At 41.9% G+C, this 22,831-nt stretch overlaps 1 protein-coding gene across 1 annotated transcript in view; it reads left to right on the top strand.

Moving 5' to 3' along the window:
• itpr1b (inositol 1,4,5-trisphosphate receptor, type 1b) overlaps window positions 1-22,831 on the top strand; it is a 490,770-nt gene that overhangs the window by 227,706 nt on the left and 240,233 nt on the right. Inside the window, exons 34-38 of the mRNA XM_078543785.1 lie at window positions 2,085-2,213; window positions 13,872-13,992; window positions 16,326-16,510; window positions 17,944-18,092; window positions 18,935-19,046. Coding sequence (XP_078399911.1) covers window positions 2,085-2,213; window positions 13,872-13,992; window positions 16,326-16,510; window positions 17,944-18,092; window positions 18,935-19,046 — 696 coding nt within the window. The remainder of the gene's footprint in view (window positions 1-2,084; window positions 2,214-13,871; window positions 13,993-16,325; window positions 16,511-17,943; window positions 18,093-18,934; window positions 19,047-22,831) is intronic.

The raw sequence follows: 22,831 nt of genomic DNA, 5'->3' as shown, positions 1-22,831 counted from the left end.
AGTGGGTTGTCCCATTTTGACCAGTTGGCTTCTTTAAGCATATTGTTTACTGACAGCTAACCCCTCTGCATATTGAAATGCCTTTCCATCTTCTGAATGCATTCTGCACTGCTCTCTTTAGTGGTCGTGGCGGATGGGGCAGAGGTGGGGCACTGGGGAATAAATGTTTCAGCTATTGTAAAGGTGAATGACTTTCTTCCAGCACCACTGAGACCCACTGGAGAATTGAGAATTTTCCAATGGGTGCCATTTTGAGAGCTCTAAAAAATATTGCACTTGGGTTGAAGAAATAGTGGAGGCGGCCCCTTTTCGAACAAGCAGGTGGGAAAATTATACAGTTAATGGCCAGTCTTGTGCTTGGACTGACATATCTGTACTTAGTCACCAACTAGTGCTTACTTCCCCACCTCGCCTCATGTTTTTTTTGCTTGCTTTACTGCTAATTATGCAAGAGTGCTTTGAATTTCTGGTAGCCTGAGAGTGTTCAGGTCAAGTGATGTGTCCCAACTGGTGATCTGGATGTCTTGTCCAATGTGATATCAGACTGAGCATTCCATAGAATGGACAGCACAGAAACAGGCCATTTGGTCCAACAGATCTGTGCTGTTGTTAATCCTCCACACGAATCTCCTCCCATTCTGTCATCCAATCCTATCAGGATATCCTTCTATTCCCCTCTCGTTCATGTGTTTATCCAGCTTCCCCTTAAATGAATATGCTATGTGGTAGTGAGATCCACATTCTACCATCTAAATGTGACAAAGAGGGGGAAATGATCCAAACCTTTAACCACTTGACTCCTTCACCTCACTGTTAATGGAGCAAAGTCATGGAAATAATTTTAACTTTTTATGATCCCGCAACTCCACAGTGCATCTCCTGTTTTCAGCTGTTTGCTGTTACATTGGTTTTTTTTGACGTAAATGTACCAATCACACGGCAAGAATTGGTGAAACAATAATGTGGATTCTTTATTTGAAGATAAGACTGTATACAAATAATGTACACTGGGAGGCCAAGTACAGTACATCTGATCTCTACTGATGCTTGTAGACTGAATACAAGTCATGGGACTAGTACGTAACATCCTGTCGAGCTGGTAGTGATTGACAGTCCCTTAAAGATACATGTACCTCATAGCACAAGGTGGGGGATTTCCATGCTATTCCACTGCAGTTACCCTGACAGAACGGGAGAATCTTGGTAGGTTGGAAGTATGGGTGGTGATGCGGAGGTGGGGGAGGCTGTACTTGTAAACCTGAAGCCATTTCCCACTCCAGTAATTGTATAAAGGGTCAGTGTTTTATTATTTATCCTCCGAGCATGGGTTTCATTGGCAATGTCAACATTTATTTCCTGTTACTGAGTGGCTTGTTAGACTGTGTCAGAGGGCAGGCCACAGACTACCAAGGCGGTTAGAGGCTGGAGTCATATATGCCAGAACAGGAAAGGGCAGCAGGTTTTCTTCCCAAAGGACATTAACAAAGCAGGTGAAATTTCATCACAATCTGACATCGTGGTGGTCACTTTCACTGTTAGCAGCTTTTGATTTCCCAATTTCTTATAACTAACTCAGATTTTCAGACTGCTATGATGGGATTTGAACTTGCCTATATCTGCATCATTTATATTGTTGCTCTTAATTGAGTACCAGAATTGGAGGAAGCATTGAGGATCGAATTAAAACAATGACTGTTGTAGTTGGAACCAAATTCAATGGTACAGTTTCATCCTTTAGGTGATGTAGCTGTGCCCTTTCACCTGAAGAAGTCGTGTCTAGAGTCTCCACATTTCCTGTTGTAGCAACAGTAAAAGATAGGCAGGAGGCCTGGAGAAATGGCAGAAAGCACCATATTCAGTGTTTCTGCAGGGTTCCTGCAGACATTATGGTGGAAGACTGGGAAAAAGCCACACAAATTCCACCCTCTATTATTAACTAGTTTATAAAGACCACCCCAGCATCCTAGGATATATCCTTTCAAATCAACAGCAATTCTTAAAAGTCTTCCTCACTAAGTGTGTCAAAGTCTTACTTAGAGTTTGGTGTCTGGATACAACTGACCAATTGGACTCTCTTCTTTCAGGTGTGTAATAATACGAGCGACCGAAAGCATGCTGACAATGTCCTAGAGAGATACGTCACTGAAACTGTCATGAGCATTGTCACAACTTTCTTTAGTTCTCCCTTCTCTGATCAAAGCACAAGTTTGCAGGTATGGAATATGATCACTTTGAGTTGCTAGCTGTAGTTTGTTCTGGAGCTGCATGCTTTGAGGTCCCCATTTCCACCCCTGTCCCCCTACCCAACCCGTTTGGGGCAACTACTGAGTAAACGGGAAACTCTAACATAACTCCTGGGTAAATATTATGTGCAGCAAAACAAAATACTCTCATTGCTCTGGTAAATAAACAAAAATTCTCAAATTTTCCTGAAACTGGACAGAAACTGTAGCATTTTGACAATGTTCTCCTATAGAGTTGTGAAACCCAGAAAATTAACAATTGCCGTCTGTGCCATAGGTTACGCATAATCTTAGAATGCTTACAATGCAGAAAGAGGCCATTCAGCCCATTGTGACTGTGCCAGGTCTCTGAAAGAGCAGCTCATCTAATCCCACTCCCCTGCCTTTTCCACAAGGCCCTGCAAATTTTTTCTCTTTAGATAATTGTACAATTCTCTTCTAAAAGCCAGGATAGAATCTACCACTACCACACTCTCAGGCATTGAATTCCAGATCCTAACCACTCGCTGTATGTAAAAAAAAATGTTCTCATCACTCCATTGCTTCTTTAGTTAATCACCTTAAATCAGTGTCATCTGGTTTTTGACCCTTCCACCAATGGGAACAGTTTCTCCCTATCTACTTTTCCCAGAGCCCTTGCAATTTTGAATACCATTGTCAAATCTCATCTTAACCTTCCCTTCTCCAAGCAGGACTTCTCCAATCTATCCAGGTAACTGAAGTTTCTGGAACCATTTCTGCACCCCCTCTAATGCCTTCACATACTTACTAAAGGTTGTTGCCTTGAATTGAAAATAATGCTCCCTTTGAGGCTGAACCAGTACAGTAAGTCCTCACTTAGGATTGTAGGCGTGTTCCTGAAAGTGCGACTTTAAGTGAAGTGACTTTAAGCAAATCAGATTTTCCCACTAAAACCAATGTAAAAGCAGTAAAGTTCTGTAGGATCTTTCTCATCAGGAAAACATTAAAACATTATGCCCTGTAATTTGAAAATAAAACATTTTTTAAAAATATGGAAAAAATATGCTAACTCTTTCTACTTACCTCCTGCTCATTGCCTTTCCTACTCCTCGACCCTCCTGGTTGCTGCCAACCCTGCTCGCCAAACTTCCTGCTTGTCACACATCCTGATCCTCCCTCTTGCTGAACCCCACGCTCCCTGCCCCTCCTGCTTGCCATTTTTCCCTCCTGAGCCTTCACTGTGAGCAAGAGTTCTGGAGATGAGCGGCGAGAGGCAGGAGCAGCAGCTCTGACCTGGAGATGGTAAACAGCAAGTTGGAGAGGCGGTGAGAGGGTGGTTTGACAAGAGGAAGGGTTGGCAGCAATCAGGAGGGACAGGGAGCAGGAGAGGCTGCGAGCCGGAGGGTTGCCAGTGAGTGGGGGAGGCCAGGGAGCAGGAGAAGCCTCAACCCTTCAGGCCCTGAGCTGGTGGGTTAACAAGAGGGAGGATAGGCCATTCCAAAATGGCACTGATAGGTCATGTGACCCTGTCAGACCTGGTGCGAAGCGACTTAAACAAAACTCCCGATGGTAAACACAAATACGGTCCCAATTAACTAACCGATGTTTAAGCTGAGCAACTTAAAATGGGGACTTGCTGCATAATGGGATGCTAAATTGTTCTTAAACAACTGATGAAGTGTGGAGAACAGCCCTGTTGACTCTGGCCTGTGTCACTGCTTTGACTTTTTTTTTGGTTACAATGAACAAATGAATGTGTAGTTGCAGGAGCGACAGAAAGGATGAACTTGTTGAGGTTCAGGGCAAAGATGTCAAGCTGTGATTTGTAATGTCTGCAACCGTTATAATGTTGGCCTGAGCTGAAATTTATCGCAGACCAATGGAAGCCCATTGAAGAGAGTGAGTCACTTAACAATGAAATGAGATAAACTGAAGTACAGCTCTCTCCCATTAGACGGGAGATTTAGACAGCTAGCCTTGAATATTGCAAAGAGCTCCAGCTGTTTTATTTGGTCCTTTCTTTGATTCTGTTAACTGGAACTCTGGCTCAGGTGGGTTTTCAGCTCTGACTTGTCCTGTAAGTTATAAACTCAACAGCCCAACTGATGTATTATTGAGTTTTTATATTGAGGTGCAAGAGTTTTATGATTAGGTAGTGCAATGCAGAGGTCCATTCAAAATTCTGCCATGATTAAAGATTGCTTTATGGTTTCCTCACTTAAAAGAAATCCCTACTCTTTCAGCAAAAATGAAAGAATTTCTTTTGTTGAATAAGTTACTTACTTTGAACTATGGTCCAAAGATGGTTTAATTCTTTTTTTTTTGCTTAAACTTAGGTGCCTGCATTAGAATTTTCAACATGTTTTAGACCTTAACCAGCTACAACGCTTTAAATTTAAATGCTATTATTCCTTTCAATTCCATTACTTTTTCCATTAACATTGGAAGTCCAAAAGAAAAAATGGAATTAACAAGTATAGTGTGTTTTGGGATGTTTTAACAAGGTCAGAGCAGCTTATGGCATTTAGCTTGCTGTTTCAGAGTTGACTCAAATTAATGTGACATTTCTAAGATATTCCTCCTAAAAGTTTAACATAGTTGCCTGCATTCATATAATTCACAATTTATTGCATGTTTGGCTAAGTAAGGGGAGGGACAACAATTAAACAGTATTGCTGAAAAGAGACATGCTACTAAAGCTTTTTGTTTTGCACTCATTGGGATAGCTCAAGAAAATACCAACTGTAACACCAGAGTCCATTTGTCAGCCAATCAGCACTCTTTCCTCATGCAGTATAAATTGTTGCTCCCCCTCGACAGTTGCGAGCTGCCCTGATGAGTGCAAGATGAAAAGCTTGGATAGCATGTCTCTTTTTTTCAGCAAACTTCAAGTTCTGTGCTACCAAATGATTAATACAGGCGAAAATCTATTTCTGTGCTGTTTAAGCTCCTAGTAAACCCTGCAAATGGTGTTGCATCCTTTCTCCCCCACTCTGCGCTCTCCTGGTTTCAATCCTCAGATTTTATGTAACTCTGCAGATACGAAGGCACATTTTTTAAAACAGGGCACAGTCCAAGGAATGGCCTGGTGAAAACTGGCATGGAGATGGTGGGCGCTCGGCTGCTTCACACTGAGATGTGGTTTGAGGTTTTGACTTTGTGCACTGGACTTGCTTTATGAAGCATGACTGTTGAAAATAAGATTATGTGAATGTGAAAATAAGCATGGTTATAGCTGAGCACATGCATGTACAGCATGTTAATACCTTGTATGTATATATGAAGGCCAACAACTTAAACACTGGTGCACTATGCTATGATGGATGCTGCATTTATATCTTATGGTACAGGCAGCAATTCACCACAAGCTAAATCATAATTTTTAATTGGAAACTTCAAAGGAAAGAGTTGAATTTATATAGTACTTTTGCATGACTTCAGGATATCCAAAACCACTTCACAACCAATTAAGTAGTTTTTAAGTGCAGTTATTGTTCTGCTGTAATGTAGGAAATGCGGTAACAGATTTGCACACTGCAAGCTCCCAGAAACATCATTTTGACTATGACCAGATAATCTGTTTTTGTGATGTCGGTTGAGGGATAAATATTTACTGGGACATAGAGAAGAACTCAACTGCTCCTCTGTGAATTAGAGGCAAGAGATCTTTTATATCCACCTTCAAGTTGCTACATATTTAACAATTAACTTTGCATCGGAAGTCTCCCTAACTACTTGAAGTGAAAACAACTTTTGAGTTTGTTTTGAAGATTTGGGAATCTTTTTAAGAGCAGTGGTGAAATAACCAATTTCACGTCATGCACCTAGTTGGAACATTGCTTTGAAATGGATTGTGCCAGGTGATTGCTGGACGTATGGTCTCAGTGTTTGGCTAATGAAATATGGTAATGAATAAAGGACTTGAGTAATGTAAGTTTGGTTGAATGAGGGCAGGGAAAGAAGAGAGATTAGAGTGGCTGCAGGCAGGTGCAAAGTATAAGCACTAATGGCATGTTTCTGTGTTGTAGATACTTGTAATTAGAGTTGTAGAATCAGCACAGAAGGAGGCCATTCAGCCTATTGTACCTATGTTGGATCTTTGAAAGGAGTATCTAATTAATCCTCCCTCTACCTCTTTTATCCATTGCCCAGCAAATCTTCGTTTTCAAGTTTTTTTATTCTTTCATGGGACTTGAGTGTCACTGGTTAGGCCAGCATTTATATTGCCTATCCCTAATTCCTCTTGAGAAGGTGGTGGTGAGCCGCCACCTTGAACTGTTGAGGTTCATCTGGTATAGGAACACCCAGAGTATTGTTCGGAAGGGAGTTTCAGGATTTTTGCCCAGCAACAATGAAAGAACAGCACTATAGTTCCAATTCAGGATGACCTGTGACTTGGAGGAGAGCTTCCAGGTGGTGGTGTTCCCATGCATCTGCTACTCTGCCCTTCTAGTTGGTAGAGATTGTGGGTTGGAAGCTGCTGTCGAAGGAGCCTGGGTGAGTTGCTGCAGTGCATCTTGTAGATAGTGCACACTGCTGCCACTGTGCGTCGATGGTGGAGGGAGTAGATGTTGAAGGTGATGGACAGGGTGCCAATCAAGCAGGCTGCTTTATCCTGGATGGTGTTAAGCTTCTTGAGTGTTGTTGGAGCTGCACTCATTCAGGCAAGTGGAGAGTATTCCATCACATTCCTGACTTGTGCCATGCAGATGGTGAACAGGCTTTGGGGAGTCAGGAGGTGAGTTACTTGCCGCAGGATTCCTAGCCTCTGACCTGCTCTTGTAGCCACAGTATTTATATGGCTAGTCCAGTTCAGTTTCTGGTCAATGGCAACCCCCACAATGTTGATAGTGGGGGATTCAGTGATAATAATGCCAATGAAAATCAGGAGGAAATGGTTAGATTCTCTCTTGTTGGAGATGGTCATTGCCTGGCACCTTGTGCGGTGCGAATGTTACTTGCCAGTTATCAGCCCAAGCCAGAATATTGTCCAGGCCTTGCTGCATTTGGACATGGACTGCTTCAGTGTCTGAGTCATCGTGATTGGCGCTGAACATTGTGCAATCATCAGCAAACAGCCCACTTCTGACCTTACGATGGAAGGACGGTCATTGATGAAGCAGCTGAAGATGGTTGGGCCTAGGACACTACCCTGAGGAACTCCTGCAATGATGTCCTGGGGCTGAGATGACTGACCTCCAACCACCACAACCATCTTCCTTTGTGCTAGGTATGACTCCAACCATTTATCCACTTTCCTTCTGATAGCTGCGAGCACCACTCTCTTTCAGGCAGTGCATTTCAGATCACAGCAACTCGCTGCCTGAACAAAGTTTTCCTCATCACTCTTCTGGTTCTTTTGCCATTGAGTTTTTGAACCGGAGGATTGGTTGACAGACCTGACCTTGAGTCTAATCCTTCGAAAGTAATGCTTTCTGGAATGGTTTTGCAGGATGATGCATTATGCACCTAATCTTTGGAGTGGGGTTAAATGGTATTCTTGGCACACAGTAGTTTTACTGCACTTCAGTAGCGATAACAAACCGGATTGAATTTCTTTTGCCAATAATGTTAGACAGTTGCACTGAATCACTTGGGAAGAGCAGGATGAATGATGCAAGTGCACAAAATGTATTATTTTTTTGGAGATCGTGTGAATAAAACCACACTAGTGTGACTCCTTACAGATTAAATATAAAGGGTATATAATGTGACAATAACAGTTAGAGGTCAGAAGAAACTTGACCAAAGGAAAGGAGAATATGCTGTATTAATACTATAACTCTCAGCATCTGTAAAAAGAAGAGCATGGGCCATGTCGTGATTCTGAATTATCTACGCCCAAAACATTGATCTGTCTTTTCTCTCTGCAGATGTTGATTGACACGCTGTGTATTTTCTCTCTCTATTCCAAACAGAATTACTTCCTGCACTGCCAGAGGAAAGTTGGTAGCATTGCTTGATTATTTCTGTGGGAAATCAAGGTTTGGTGCACTAGTTGCACTGTGATCAACAGGAAATATTAAAAATATTAAATTGGCACCAATTGGGAAACAAGCAAACTTGAATTTAAATAGTGCCATTCGGAGTATACCACACAAAAAATTTGTAGCTAGCAAATTACTTTTAAGGAGCCTTCACCATTGCTTTCACCGAGTTTTATAGGCAAATGCAGTTGAGTTCGAACACTGCAAGGAGCCCCAAATGGCAGTGAGAGAACTTACCAGATAATCGGTTTGGTGGTTAATATGTTGACCTGGACACTTGGTGAGCTGTGCTCTCATTAACGTAGCCCCACAGAGTCTTTTCTTTTCATTTCATCTGAATGAGCAGGTAGGGACCCAGATTAGCGCCTCACCTGAAAGATGACACCTCTGAGAATGGAGCATTCACTCAGTACTGTACCAAAGTGCTAGCATAGATTTATGTGCTCAAATCCTGGAGGTGTTCAAGGGGCCTAAATCCTTGAACACCTGAGCCTGAAGTAAAAGAGCTGTCAACTGGGCCCAGCTGGCACCACCATACATACAAATCCAGAGTGGGAGTTGACCATTCGGCCACTCAAGCCTGCTCCGCCATTCAATAAGATCGTGGCTGCTCTAATTGTGGCTTAGCTCAACATTCCTATCTTCCCCCCGATATCCTACCTCTGCCTTAAAAATATTCAGTGACCCAGTCTCCACTGCTCTCTGGGGAAGAGAGTTCTAAAGACTAACGACCCTCAGAAAAAAATTCTCCTTACCATAGTCTTAAATGGGAGACCCCATATTTTTAAATTGTGTCCCCTAGATCAGGGGTCTCCTACAAGGGGAAAGATCCTTTCAGCATCCATTTGGTCAAGTCCCCTCAGGATGCTTCAGTAAGATCACCTTTCATTCTTTGAAACACTGATGGATGCAGGCTCAGCCTATTTGACCTTTCATCATAAGGTAACCACAGGCCCTGCCGGCCACCCCACTGGATTGAATCTTCCCACAACTGCCTCTACGCATTTATATCCTTTCTTAAATAAGGAGACCAAAACTGTACACACTACTCCAGATGTGATCTCGCCAACACCCTGTACAACCCTAGCAAAACACCCTTACTTTTATATTCCATTCCCTTTGCAATAAATTACAACATTCTATTTGCCTTCCTAATCACTTGCTGTACCTGTATACCAACTTTTTGTGACTCATGTACAAGGACACCCTGATCCCTCTGCACTTCAGTGTTTTGCAGTCACTCTCCATTTAAATAATATACTGCTTTTCTATTCTTCCTGCCAAAGTAGAAGAGTTCACATTTTCCCATTATACTCCATCTACCAAATTTTTGCCCACTCACTTAACCTATCTAGATCCTCAAAGAACTCCAACAAAACAGTCAAACATGATTTTCCTTTCATAAAATCACGTTGACTCTGCCTGATCTGCATTAAGATGTAGCTTTCCCTTGCTATAACCACCTCAATAATAGACTCTAGCATTTTCCCTATGACAGATGTTATGCTAACTGGCCTGTAGTTTCCAGCTTTCTGTCTCCCTCCTTTCTTGAATGGAGGAGCCACATTCGCTATTTTCCAATCTTTCCAGAATCGAAGGAACTTTGGAAAATTAAAACCAATGCATTTACTATTTGAGCAACCACTCCTTTAAGACCCTAGGGTAAAGTCTGTCAGGACCTGAGGACTTGTCAGCTTTTAGTTCTGATCATTTTCTCAGTACTCGTTCCATGGTGATTGTAATTGTTTTCCGTTCCTCCCTTCCTGATTCACACAACTTCTGGGATGTTGTTTGTATTCTCTACAGTGAAGCTAAATGGAAAATATCTGTCCAATTCATCCACCATTTCCTTTTTTCCATTATTAATTCCCAGCCTCAATCTCTAGAGGACCAATCCTCACTTTACTTACTCTTTTCCTTTTTAAATAGCTGTAGAAACTCTTACTATATTTTTATATTTCTAGCAAATTATCTTGTACTCTAATTTCTCTCTTCTTATTAATCTTTTAGTCATTCTTTGCTGTTTTTTATATTCTGTCCAATCTTCTGACCTGTCACTCGTCTTTGCAGAGTTATATGCTTTTTCATTTGTTTTGACACCAACTTTAACTTACTTAGTTAGTCATGGATGGTATGTCCTTCCCTTCGAGCCTTTCTTCTCACTGGAAAGTATCTTTTCTGAGTATTCTGAAATATCTCCTTAAATGCCTACCAATGCATCTCTACTGATCTGTCCCTTAACCTAATTTCCCAGCAACTTAAGCCAGCTCTGTCTTCATCCCCTCATAATTATCCTTATATAAGTTTGAAACACGAGTCTTGGATCCCCTCCTCTCTCCCTCAAACTGAATGTGAAATTCAGTCATATTATGATCACTGCTACATAGGAGCATCTTCACATTGAGGTCATTAATTAATCCTGTCTCATTGCACATTACCAGATCTAGTATAGCCTGCTCACTGGTTGGTGCTAGAATGTTCTGGTCTAGGAAACTAACCTGAAAACACTCTTATGAACTCATCATCCAAGCTACCTTTGCCAATCTGGTTCATCCAATCAATATGTGGACTGAAATCACCCATAATTATCACTGGACTTTTCTCACAAGCTCCCAGTGTTTCTTCCTGTGTACTCTGTCCTACAGTGTGGTTACTGTTAGGGGGCCTATAAACCACTCCCACAAGTGACTTTTCTATTTCTCATTTCTACCCAAACTGATCCTACATTTTGATCTCCAGAACTAAGATCACCTCTTTCTATAGTACCAACATCATCCTTAATTAACAGAGCCACCCCTCCACCTTTTCCTAGCCCCCTGTCCTTCCTATCCTTCCTAAACATCATGTTCCTTGAGTATCCAGGTCCCAGTCTTAGTCATCTTGCAGCCATGTCTCTATGGTGACTATCAGATCCTACACATTTATTTCTATTTGCCCTGTCAATTCATCTGTTTTATAAATGCTGTGTGCATTTAGATACAGAGCCTCTAGTTCTGTCCTTTTACTGTTTTTGTAACTCTAGCCTTTTCTGCTGGTGCACCCTTAGGCTCGTATACTTTGTCCTTTCCTGCCACGCTCAGGTCATCATTTCACTTATTGCTACCTTGCTCTCTTGCCTTCTCGTCTCTATTTAATTTATCATGTTTTCCCAAACCTGATCCCTCACACCCACTATTTAGTTTAAAGCTCTCTCTACTGCCTTGGTTAAACAACTCGAGAGGACAGTGGTCCCAGCATGGTTCAGGTGAAGAGCATCCCAACGGCACAGCTCCCACTTTCCTCAGTACTGGTGCCAGCCCCATTAATCGGAACCCATTTCTTCCACACTAATCCTTAAGCCACGCATTTAATTCCCTAATCTTATTTACCCTCCACCAATTTTCTCATGGCTCAGGTAGTATTCCAGAGATTATTACCTTTGAGGCTCTGCTTCCTCATTTAACCCCAAGCTGTTCATACTCCCTCAGCAGGACTGCTTTCCTAGTTCTACCTATGTCATTGGTACCAAAGTGGACCACGACTATTGGATCGTCATCGTCCTCCTGCAAGTTCCTCTCCAACCCCAAGCAGATGTCCCGACCCCTGGCACCAGGCAAGCAACTTAGCCGCCTGGTCTTGTGCTTTTGGCTGCGGAGAACAGTGTCCCCTGACAGTATCACTACATTACTATTAACACCCCCACTTGACTGGCTTCCTGTAGCATGGTGAAATGGTCACATTCGCTGATCTACCTTGCAGCCCCTGCTCTTGTGGTTACAGGCTGCAGGAACCTCAAATAGTTGGCAAGCAGTCTTAATTTTAACTTCAATATAAAATCTCTTCACATCAAATTAGAAGAAACCTTTCATGTTGTGACTGAAAGGGAATGCAGCAGAGCCCAGGTATGTTTAGTGTTATCACAGAAAAATAAAGTTGAGTTGCGAGGGATAGCTGTTTCAGTCGCCTTACATTTATAAAGCATCATGGAGAAATGAGAAAAGTAAGTTTAAAACCTTCAAGTCGTCTTTCATGATGTAATTGTTCATTTTTCTTTTCCATACCTTAGTTCCATGGACTTGATCCAATTCCATTTTCAATACCAACTTTAATTGCATTTAGCAGGGATCAATTATGCATAGTTAAACATGAAGAAATTTTTCATTGAGTTTAATATGATGCCTCCTTGGCTTATTGTTCCTGTTCCTATAATAATAAAAATTTGAGAAACACTCATCTGACCAGACAACATTTCTGGAGAGAGAAGCAGGGTTAACCTCTCAGGTTGATGGTCTTCTATCAGAATTCTACTGCCCTCTAAACGGATGTTCCTGACCTGTTGAGTGTTTACTAGCATTTTGATTTTATTTCGGATTTCCAACACCCTGGAATTTTGTGTTTTGCTTCTGTTTTGTTGTATGCTTCAATCCTGGCTTTGGAAAATTCCATATAACTTGATGATATTGCCAGAATGCTTAAATATTGAGCTTTTGAGCAGAATATTTGAGGCTACTGTGAATGCCAGTTGTCCTGGGGCTAGTTGGATGTGTCATTTTGCAAATAGCACCATTATTGTTCAGCCACTGTGTTTCGTTTGCTTATTTCTCCATCCAGCATCTCGAGGTTACTTAAAATTCAGAAGTGCATCAACTATCCATCGATTTTCTTGATTCTTCAAAAATCTGAATAAGCGTGATTGACATGTACCTCTTGTAAATCCATATCAACTTAGATCATTTTACTTGATTTGCTTTTTCACTGGCATGATTGTTTCAACTGTTCTGTCCATGGGCCACAGATTGACTATCCTCATGAACCTTAAGATTCAATTGTTAGAATTGGTAGTAGAGACCTGGTTTGCTTACAGCAAATGATCCAAGATTTGTACCAAATGCATAGTTCAATTTTGTGTTGCAATAATTGCCAATTGGCTGCTTTGTTGTTTAGAAGTACCAGGAGTTGCTGTTGATGTATTTTTTTCAAAACAAGTAATTGCCACATTGACAAGTATCCTCCACGGTGTTAAGGATGGTTATGACAAGGTGGTGATTGCACAATACATCATAGAATCCGACAGAACAGAATGAGGCCATTCAGCCCATCAAACTTATGCTGGCTCTTTGAAAGAGCTGTCCAATTAATCGCATTCCCCAACTCTTTCTTCATTGCCTAGCAATTTGTTCATTCTACTGTGTTTTGATTTGGAACTTTCACACAGAAAGAGGTAAGTTTAAAATGGAAGCACGCAAAGCTTTCTGTTTTGAGATCTGAGGTGAATTCGGCCTCTAATATTGATAACTCGCAATTCCCACTGATGTTGGAGCCGGCATTGACCATTTATCTGGTTTGGAATTGATTATCTAGTGTTGTCAGCACATTATAAATCTGATCAAATGTTGTTTTGCTCAATATTTGAGTTTGAAATAGTTCTAAATTTGCATCTGAGGTGGGACTTTGTCCATTTTAATAAACAGTTAAACCAAGACCAGTTTTAATTCTGAAGGACGGGGAGTTCTGGGGGTGCTAGTAGTGGGGTCATTACATTGTGATTGGGCAGTGCTTTGAGTAGGGGAATCGTTCCTGTTTTCCAACAAGCCATTGCAGTAATTTTCTGGCTCTTGACTGTTGTTTTTGTTTTATTAGCCGGTGCAAAGCAAACTGTTAATTAATTGTTTTTTTTCCCCCCCCACTATGAATTATCCAGACTCGCCAGCCTATCTTTGTGCAGTTATTGCAAGGGGTGTTCAGGGTGTACCACTGCCCCTGGCTGTCTGCTACCCAGAAAGCTTCAGTTGAGAGTTGCATTAAGGTGCTATCAGAAGTAGGTAAGCATTTTACAGGGGGTGGGGATGAGGGATTCTTAAAGAAGCGGTACTCTAAGTTGTTAAACACTGAAAATATCTAATTGTATTCTAAGCTCATGTCTGCTGCTGTATTGAAATAGCTGCTGTTTTTAATATACCACATTGTTCTTCAGTGAGCCGAACAATAGTTTGCTGATCTGCTCCACTAACTTGGTGACTACTGTTCATGAGGCTTCGTGATCAGTTAATCTGGACTTGCTTTCCTAATTTGGGTCTATTTAACATTGTTTATCTTTGCTCTGGGGCGTTCTCAAGGTCCATGGTCCCAGCCGAGCCACAAAGGCAACTTCCTGTCAAGAGAGGTGGACAATGTTCAGATGTCAGCCAAAGTAGGTGGCACACTTGCAGATTCCTAGCCTGGTGCAACTGTGTGTCACATAGTGCATGGGGAGTTGGTAATGACCAAGGCCTACCCATGACGAAGTGCTTCATATTCTTGGAACATTAACTCACCTGAATTTGTGGCAAAGAATTTACCAGTATAGTGCACAGTGCCTTTAGCTGGTCTACTAAAAGACTGTTAATGAGTGAGTGTTTTTGTTCAAAACAGGCCCTTCCTTTGCATTAGTATGCACTGCTCATTTCAAGCACCAACTATCTGCGTAAAAGCATAGAGTGAACTCCCTCTACTTTATCCCAGTCTTGAGCTTCACTCATGAATGTTTCCATTTCTTCCATCAGCCATCCTTTTAACTTCTCTGACTAGAATTACTCCACATTGTACCAAATTACTTTAGCCCTGTAGGCCTTTGCTCACAAGTGAAGGACTACCCAAACCCACTTCACACAGGACACTTGATGCCAGTAGTTCAAAGTGGTGAAAGTCTCATCAGCCCCGGTTGGATCAGAAATCATGTCCCAGAAGTGAAAAGGAATGAACTGTGCTGCATACTCTTTTTGAGTTGACTCAGAGCTTCTGCGAGTACAGGAGTTGCTGGGGACACAGGTTATATAGAAGCTGTAGAATGGTCATCAGCTGTGAGGGTCTATCCTAGTGCAAATACATCAATATAAAATAATTAGGATTGAGGAAGATGGAAAGGAGGGGGAGGAATTGTAAGTGGGTTCCACCAAAGCAGTTAATTGTTGTAGAATATAACAGCACTTGTCATATAAACTTTAATACTGACGGTTTGCCAGTATATTTTTTGGAAGTGCTGCGGATGTGGAAGATGCTGGGTTGAGATGCGGGACAGGAATTGTACCAAGGAAGGGGTGAAGCCAGACAATCACTCCCACCTCCACACTGAATGGCTCAGTGACCCTGCCAAACTGCTGGTCACTTTCTTGTTTTTTTTTTGTTTGTGGCAGTGGCTGTGAGGCCAATGCAAGCTGTTCTTGGCATTTCCCCAAGAGTGGACATAGGTTTCCGTGATCAGTGCAGCTGTGATTATAGCCAGAGTGCTATCTTTATCGGATTGTAACTTATGCATGGTACTAGATGGGGAAAAATAGGGGCGAAACTAAACAGAGAAAAGTTAAGAGTGACACAGATAGCATGACTGCAATGAAAGAAAATGGACACTTAAAATGTTTGGATTCATTTCAAGCCCTTCTACCTTCCAAGATGAGCAATTTATTCCTCTTTTTTAAAAATTAATTTTCGATTAGTTTTAGTCAATTTAAGTTGATAAACTCTGTTCTCTAGTCTGGAAAAATAGCTTGGTGTCAAGCCCAAGTAATCAGGACCAAATTACCCACCATACTGGGAAAGCTTGGCACATTTGGCCAATAAGTTCAAAAGACCCAGCAGAGCAGTCGTCTTGCTTGATGAAGCCTCAGTAAATATATATATTTTTTATTCTTTTATGGGATGTGGAAGTCACCTGGCAAGGCCAACATTTATTGCCCATCACTAATTGCCCTTAAACTGAGTGGCTTGCTTGGCCATTTCAGAGGGTAGTTAAGAATCAATCACATTGCTGTGGGCCTGGAGTCACATGTAGGCCAGACCAGGTAAGCGGGACAGATTTCCTTCCCTAAAGCACATTAGTGAACCAGATGCGTTTTTTACGACTATTGATGATAGTTTCATGCTGACCATCACTGAGACTACATTTTCAATTCCAGAATTCTTGATTAATTGAATTTTATTAATTGAATTTAAATTGCACTGGCTGCCCTGGTGGGTTTTGAGCCCATGACCTCAGAGCACTGATCTGGGAGCCTGGATTGCCAGTTCAATGACAGCACTGCGCAACCACCTTCCCCCTAATTTTTGCATTTGTATATTTGCAATTGTGTTCTCCACAAACTTCAGATGAATGCTTTAATTTGCTTAACCTCCATTGCAGCCAAGAGCAGAGCCATAGCAATCCCTGTGGACTTGGACAGTCAAGTCAACAATCTCTTCCTGAAGTCTCACAACATTGTTCAGAAGACTGCCCTGAGCTGGCGAATGTCAGCACGCAATGCTGCCAGAAGAGATTCTGTTCTTGCCGCCTCACGGGATTACCGGAACATAATCGAGAGATTGCAGGTATGCAAAAGGATGCAGGCCACCAAACTCTGTGGCACTCTTTTTTTATTGCTTTTTGTTAACTTTCTGCTTTGAATGTGATATTTCACTTTTCTTTTAGTTTATCTCTTTTGCCATACTGTTCTGCCATCTTAAAACAGTCTCATTCTTTTCCTCTCTGCAGCTCTGTGTTTTGTATTTGAAGATCTGCTCCCTCTGAGGGTACCATCTTTGTTTGCATTTTTTTTTATTCTTTACTATGCTCAGTCATTGGATCACTAAATTCTGGTAGTTTCATCTTCTGTCGTTGTGCCATTTACTTCATTACTCCACTGTTCTCTTGAGCACTTTGATGAAGACATGTTCAAGTTAGGAGGCCCTGAACGTTTGAAATGGAAGTAGAGTAAAACTTTAATTCTTGCTTTGCTAGCAGCTTGCACTATAAATAAAATGACTGTCGAGTCATTCTGAGATGTGTTCAAGTTGGATTTTTCTTGGAAGCTAAAGTTATTAACTGCAACTTCACTGTGCTTGAAAAAAATAAAGGAACGATATATTCTTCAAGAATGAAGCTTCTAAAGTGAAATAGTACCAGAAAATCAGATTAATGGCTGCATTGGCTCTTGAGTGCAATTGCAAAAGTTTATTGATACAAGACAAGATGAATAGCAGAATTTGCAACTTATTCCATCTTCATATTCTTAAAGCACGTTAACTTATTATGACAATGAGATTAGTCTAACTGTGCTGCATTTTAATCAAATACTTAAAGCTTTTAAAGTTATAAACATTGGCTTACTTCAACCCTTCACATAAGCTTGTATCCCTCAGAGCTGTTATACTATGCATGTCTGTCCATATGGTGCAGCGCACAGTTAGCAGAGCATGAGAATGGAAGTGTTGTCAGAAGTGGAAACCCTGGCAGATTCTGTTTGCAATCCTCCTTAATTTTGGATTGTTGAAACAAATTGTAGTCTATCTCAGTTGAAATCTGCTAGCTCCATGGGGAAACGAGACTAAATCCACATCCACCCTAACCTATAAAGGTGAGCTACTCACTCGATAATCACAGTGAGTTATCGGGGGGAGGGAAGAGGGAAGGAACTCTTCTAATTTCTGACATCTTTCTTTCACAATAATGGCCTTTAAGTAGAGGAGAACATTAACATTTCAAATGTAGTTATTGCTGCCTTCAATTTTAATAATTACAGTGGGAGATTTTGGCAACTGCTTTCTGTGTTATAATCATGGTCCTTTATAAGTCATTTTGCAACTGACAAGCAATTGCAGTGAATTAATAGGTAAATAGGCTCTCCCTGTAAGTGAATGAAGCTTGCTAGCAATTCATGCGAGTTAACCTTTAGATGCCACCTACATTTGGGATGGTGTTGTCGGAAAAATTTGTGTCTGCTTGTGGAATTGAAAATTAAATGGCGCTGTTTGTTGAAATGCAGGATATAGTGTCGGCACTTGAAGATAGGCTCCGTCCCCTCGTTCAGGCAGAGCTCTCTGTTCTGGTTGATGTCCTCCATCGTCCCGAGCTGCTTTTCCCAGAGAATACTGAGGCAAGACGCAAGTGTGAAAGTGGAGGATTTATCTGCAAGTAAGTGCTCAAATTGTCACCACCTACTTGTGCTGCTGATTGAGCATTCTCTTCTAAATTAATGTTTCACATTTAATAGGAAACATGTTTTATCAAAATAATCTCGCCCACGGAGCTCTTTTAAACAAGTATTCGTAACGGATTTCTGCTTTGCAGATTTATAGTCAGCATCTTCTCTCCAAGTGCTTTTTTAAAAAAAATATACCTCAAGGCACTTTATTGGTTGAAGAGATGATGCAGAAGAGCTGAGCATTGGGGCACAAATAGAGCTACTGAGTGAGTGACAGCCATTGGTTGGATTCCTGCTCCATCAGTTCTGAGACATGTCAGGTGGTGAAAGGGCCAAGCAAAGATGGCAGCATTTTTCAACACTAAAGAGGACAAATCAAGTGGGAGAGCCACGAGAGTCTTTGTGTATTTATCAGCATTTTCCACTCTTAGTAAGATGGACTCAAATTAACAGAAGATGTAAAAGAAGGAAAATTACACTTTTTTAAGTGAAGTGTTGAATTCTGACGATGAGGGGGTAGATATTGGTGCATCTTTTTCTGGACTACTTCTCGCTCTTCACAACTGGTGTCGATTGATAAGTAATGGCCTTTGAATCTCTAATGTATTCATATGCCCAATTAAGTTTTTGTTCATTTGTTCTTGAGCCCTGGGCAGCAATTGAAGGGCACAGCCTTGCTTTTGTTTCCCAAGAGGGTGGTGGTGGACAATACGATCCATCCCATGCGCTTCCATAGATTAAATTTTCTGTTAACTTGGGAAGTACACGAAAATTGAAGGGAGGCCGTGATACTACCATGTTGCAACTGAGGACTCTCTCTCATTTGTAATAGGCTGATTAAACACACAAAGCAACTATTGGAAGAGAATGAAGAGAAGTTGTGTATTAAAGTTCTACAGACTCTCCGAGAGATGATGACCAAGGATCGAGGATATGGCGAGAAGGTAGCACGTGTTCCTGCTTAGCTGCTCCGATTGCCGAGAATAGTTTATTTAATTTGTGTTGACTATTGAAATTATTGTGATTTTATTTTTCTTTCCTTCAAACAGTTGAAATTTAAGCTTTTGAATGGTCTTGGCATTGTGAAATGGTACTGCTAACCCATCAGATGTAAATCCTCTTCATGTGAGACAAAGTATCCATTATGTCTAAAATGTTCTGTAAAGTTTTATATAAAACACATAGAAGCTATAAATAATAACTTGCCTTAGCAGCTAGTTGAGCAGTTTATGAACTTCAAGGTATTCAAAAGTATTTTTTCCACCTCCTTTTGTTCTCCACGTACCATGAATAATCATCTGAAGTCAATATATTTCCCTTCTCCATTGGTGCCTGCCTATTTCTGCATGTTTCCTTTTCAAGCGCCAGATATTCTTTCATGGACCTTACTTTGCATCCCTTCTCCTCCCGCTGCCCACCTCCCCCTGCTCCCCCACCATGCTCCCACACCCCAAAAAAACAGCATTAGGCCCATCAGTGCTGGTTTATCTTTGGTTCTGGCCTGTAAAAAATGCATGACGTATACTCTTGTTGAGAAAACATTTAAAGATGTACAAAATTATGAGAGGGCCTGGATGGAGTGGATGGGAAGGGTCTATTTACTTTAGCAGAGAGGTCAGTGACTCGGGGGGGATGTATAGAGATTAGAGGGAAGATGAGGAAAAATATTTTCACCTGGAGGATTGTGGGGATCTGGAACTCACTGCCTGAAAGGGTAGTAGAGTCTGAAACTCTCAACTCATTTAAAAGGTGTCTGGATATGCATCTGAAGTGCTGTAACCTTCAGTGCTACAGACCCCAAACGCTGGAAAGTGGGATTAAGCTGGGTCGCTTTTTTTTCTGGTTGGCGTAGACATGATGGGCTAATTGGACTCCTTTATGATTCTGTTTCAGAATACATGATAAATTTGGTTTAAAACTACTCGTGTTGTGGGAAACTATTTCTTGTTGTTGGATGTGACTTTCTTTGGGTGTTGACCCTTCAGGGCATGTGAGAGTTCCACTCTGTCAGCAGAAAAATATCCACAGGTAGTTAACGGGCATGGAGACCGTCACTGTTAAAGAATGAGAAAGGCTGTTAACTAAGTTCAGGTGGGATTGAGACAACGCAATGAGACTGTTGCTTTCGTCAGAGTTACAATGGAGAATATAATGGATCTGATCTGGGACCTGATCCAGGAACCACAACTGAAGTACAGAGAAACCTAAGAGCATGAAAGATGCCTCAGGCCTCGTCCTTGACCATCACCTTGATTCATGCCAGAGTTGTCCTGGAACAAATATGTTTCAGCAGAATTCTTTTCATTTATCTGAAATAACCATTTTTGGAATTGCAATATTATAAATAAAGGAACTGCATAAAAACCAGGAATAATCATTTTATCTGCCACCTTGGAAAAACCTTCTTTCTCCTTAGTTCTTCGCGGATCTTAAGCTGATTTAAACTGTTAGGGAGACTGACAAGAAATTGCATAACAAAATTATAGCACGCCATGTTTCAAAGAAATATCTGAGGACTGACTACCTTGTAATCGCTCCTGCAAGAAATTGCTAAAAGTTTAGACATTGAATTTGGTGGTCACCTGGTTAGGACTTTACAGCTTTAACGGTTACTTATGCCAAGAACCAATCCATAAGGGAACACTGGCAGCAAGTAAGTGAAGTAAAACTAACCTGCACACACTATCTCGTAATGTAGTGTAGTCCAGGGGTAAAAGAAAATCCTTGTTACTGGAATTGAGGCAATCCCTCTCATGTTCACTAAACATTTGAATGTCCCACAAATATAACAGTTTGACATGAAATTTGGGCTGAGGTTTATTGAAAGTACAACTTGGAGTAGTTGAGGTGAATAGCATAATTGGGTTTGCACAGAATCCTGATTAGTACTTGAGAGAGTAAAGAATCTAAGGATATTTTGATGGGGCAGATGAAATAGGTTAGGAGGACGCTCATGTGGCTCTTGGACCAGTTGAGCCAAATGACTTGTTTTCTGTGCTGTAAAGCCTATGTAAATTCAAGCATGGCAGGAAATTAATACATCTGGTTTCACTTTTAAAATAGAAAACTAATTTATGCTTCTTCAGACACATAAGTAATAAGTGCAACTTTAAGCCAGTGTCCATAACGCTATAGATAACATAATGCAGAGTTCAGTGTACCTAATGTGGGCATTTATTCAGTGGTACAGCTTGATGGAAAGTACTAAAGGTCTGCTGGGGATGGATGTTTGAGACCAAAGATCACAATGTTTTCTTTCATGGTTGGACAGGTCTGGCTGACACCCTTTTTCTTTGGCAGCCTTCTGTATGATGAGCCTTGGTACACTCTGTGTTAAACATCGCCTAGTCTAACGCAGGATGCCCACTCTGGCATGGCAGTCTCTGCCACATTTCCTGGTGAGGGGTGTAGGATTCACTGGCCTCTGTTTTCTCTGGGCTTTCTGCTCGGCCAGCTGAGCTTTGTGTTTCACTTTGCCACTTCCAAGCTGCTCCAGAGGTCACAGCTGTCAGCAGCTGTTTCCCAGTCCGTCATCTTCATATATCACCTGCAGGTTGAATTGGAGCTATGAGCATCCAGCATGCTGTGACTCAGTGGCTAGTTCACTATACAGAAGGGCCCAGACCTTCCATTCTCGATAGTCAGAAACCCCATTCTCCCACCCAGCCCCCACCAACAGAAGCACCACAGGACCCCGCAGAAGTTCCAATGCAATGTGGGAATTGCCCAGGAAGTTTAAACTTCTGATGGGCATTTCCCTGCTCCCTGGGACCCTCCAAAAAAAAAAGTCTTCGACTGAGTCAGAGTTGGAGATTTTGGACAGTCCCAACTTTTAGTGCCCCAGGAAATCTTATATGCAAAAATCCTAGTCTAACTCCTGGCTGGCCCCATGAACCTGACCTCCCTCCCCGGTGCTGCCCCCGCCCCGACCCGACTAGCCCCAAACCTGACAACCCAACCAACCCGCAACAGACCTACGCATCTTGCCATGCTGCCGCCCTACCCATCTTGCCATGCTGCCGCCCTACGCATCTTGCCATGCTGCCGCCCTACGCATCTTGCCATGCTGCCGCCCTACCCATCTTGCCATGCTGCCGCCCTACCCATCTTGCCATGCTGCCGCCCTACCCATCTTGCCATGCTGCCGCCCTACCCATCTTGCCATGCTGCCGCCCTACCCATCTTGCCATGCTGCCGCCCTACCCATCTTGCCATGCTGCCGCCCTACCCACTTACACACCTCCTCGTTCACTGAGACACTCCTATACTAACTCATTGAAAAGTTGTTTAAATGTCCCAAAGCTTTTCAGTGTGTTAGTGAACACTTAACAGAATGGTAGCTAGTGCCATAAAAAGGGCCTGTGGCTTATCTTCCCCTGATGATCCAGTGCTAGGAGGAAGCAGTTTGATGGAAGACCACTCTACATTTCTGAAGAAGCCGGAATTGGAAGACCTGGCCAGAAATGCAAAACTTTGTCGTGATAAAGAAAAGTAGGAAAGGAATAGCAATCCGATGGTGATTGCTGCTCCTTGGAAGATTCGTGCCATTATCTTTTGGATATATGATCGTCATCCATCCCATGAAAGTGGCCGAGCCAGCGCAGCTGGAGTCATTGTCTTAGTAATGAGTGCATGCTGATAGAATTAGCATGCCCCAGGAGCTTAGAGTTGGTGACCTTGTCCTGTGAAGAGGTGCCAAGGATACATCTGAGACAGTGAAAGTGAAAAC

The sequence above is a fragment of the Cetorhinus maximus genome, chromosome 6 (genome assembly GCF_964194155.1).
Source record: "Cetorhinus maximus chromosome 6, sCetMax3.hap1.1, whole genome shotgun sequence".
Classification (NCBI taxonomy): Eukaryota; Metazoa; Chordata; class Chondrichthyes; order Lamniformes; family Cetorhinidae; genus Cetorhinus; species Cetorhinus maximus.
The sequence above is the reverse complement of the archived record's forward strand: the minus strand, read 5'-3'. Positions and strand labels throughout refer to the sequence as shown.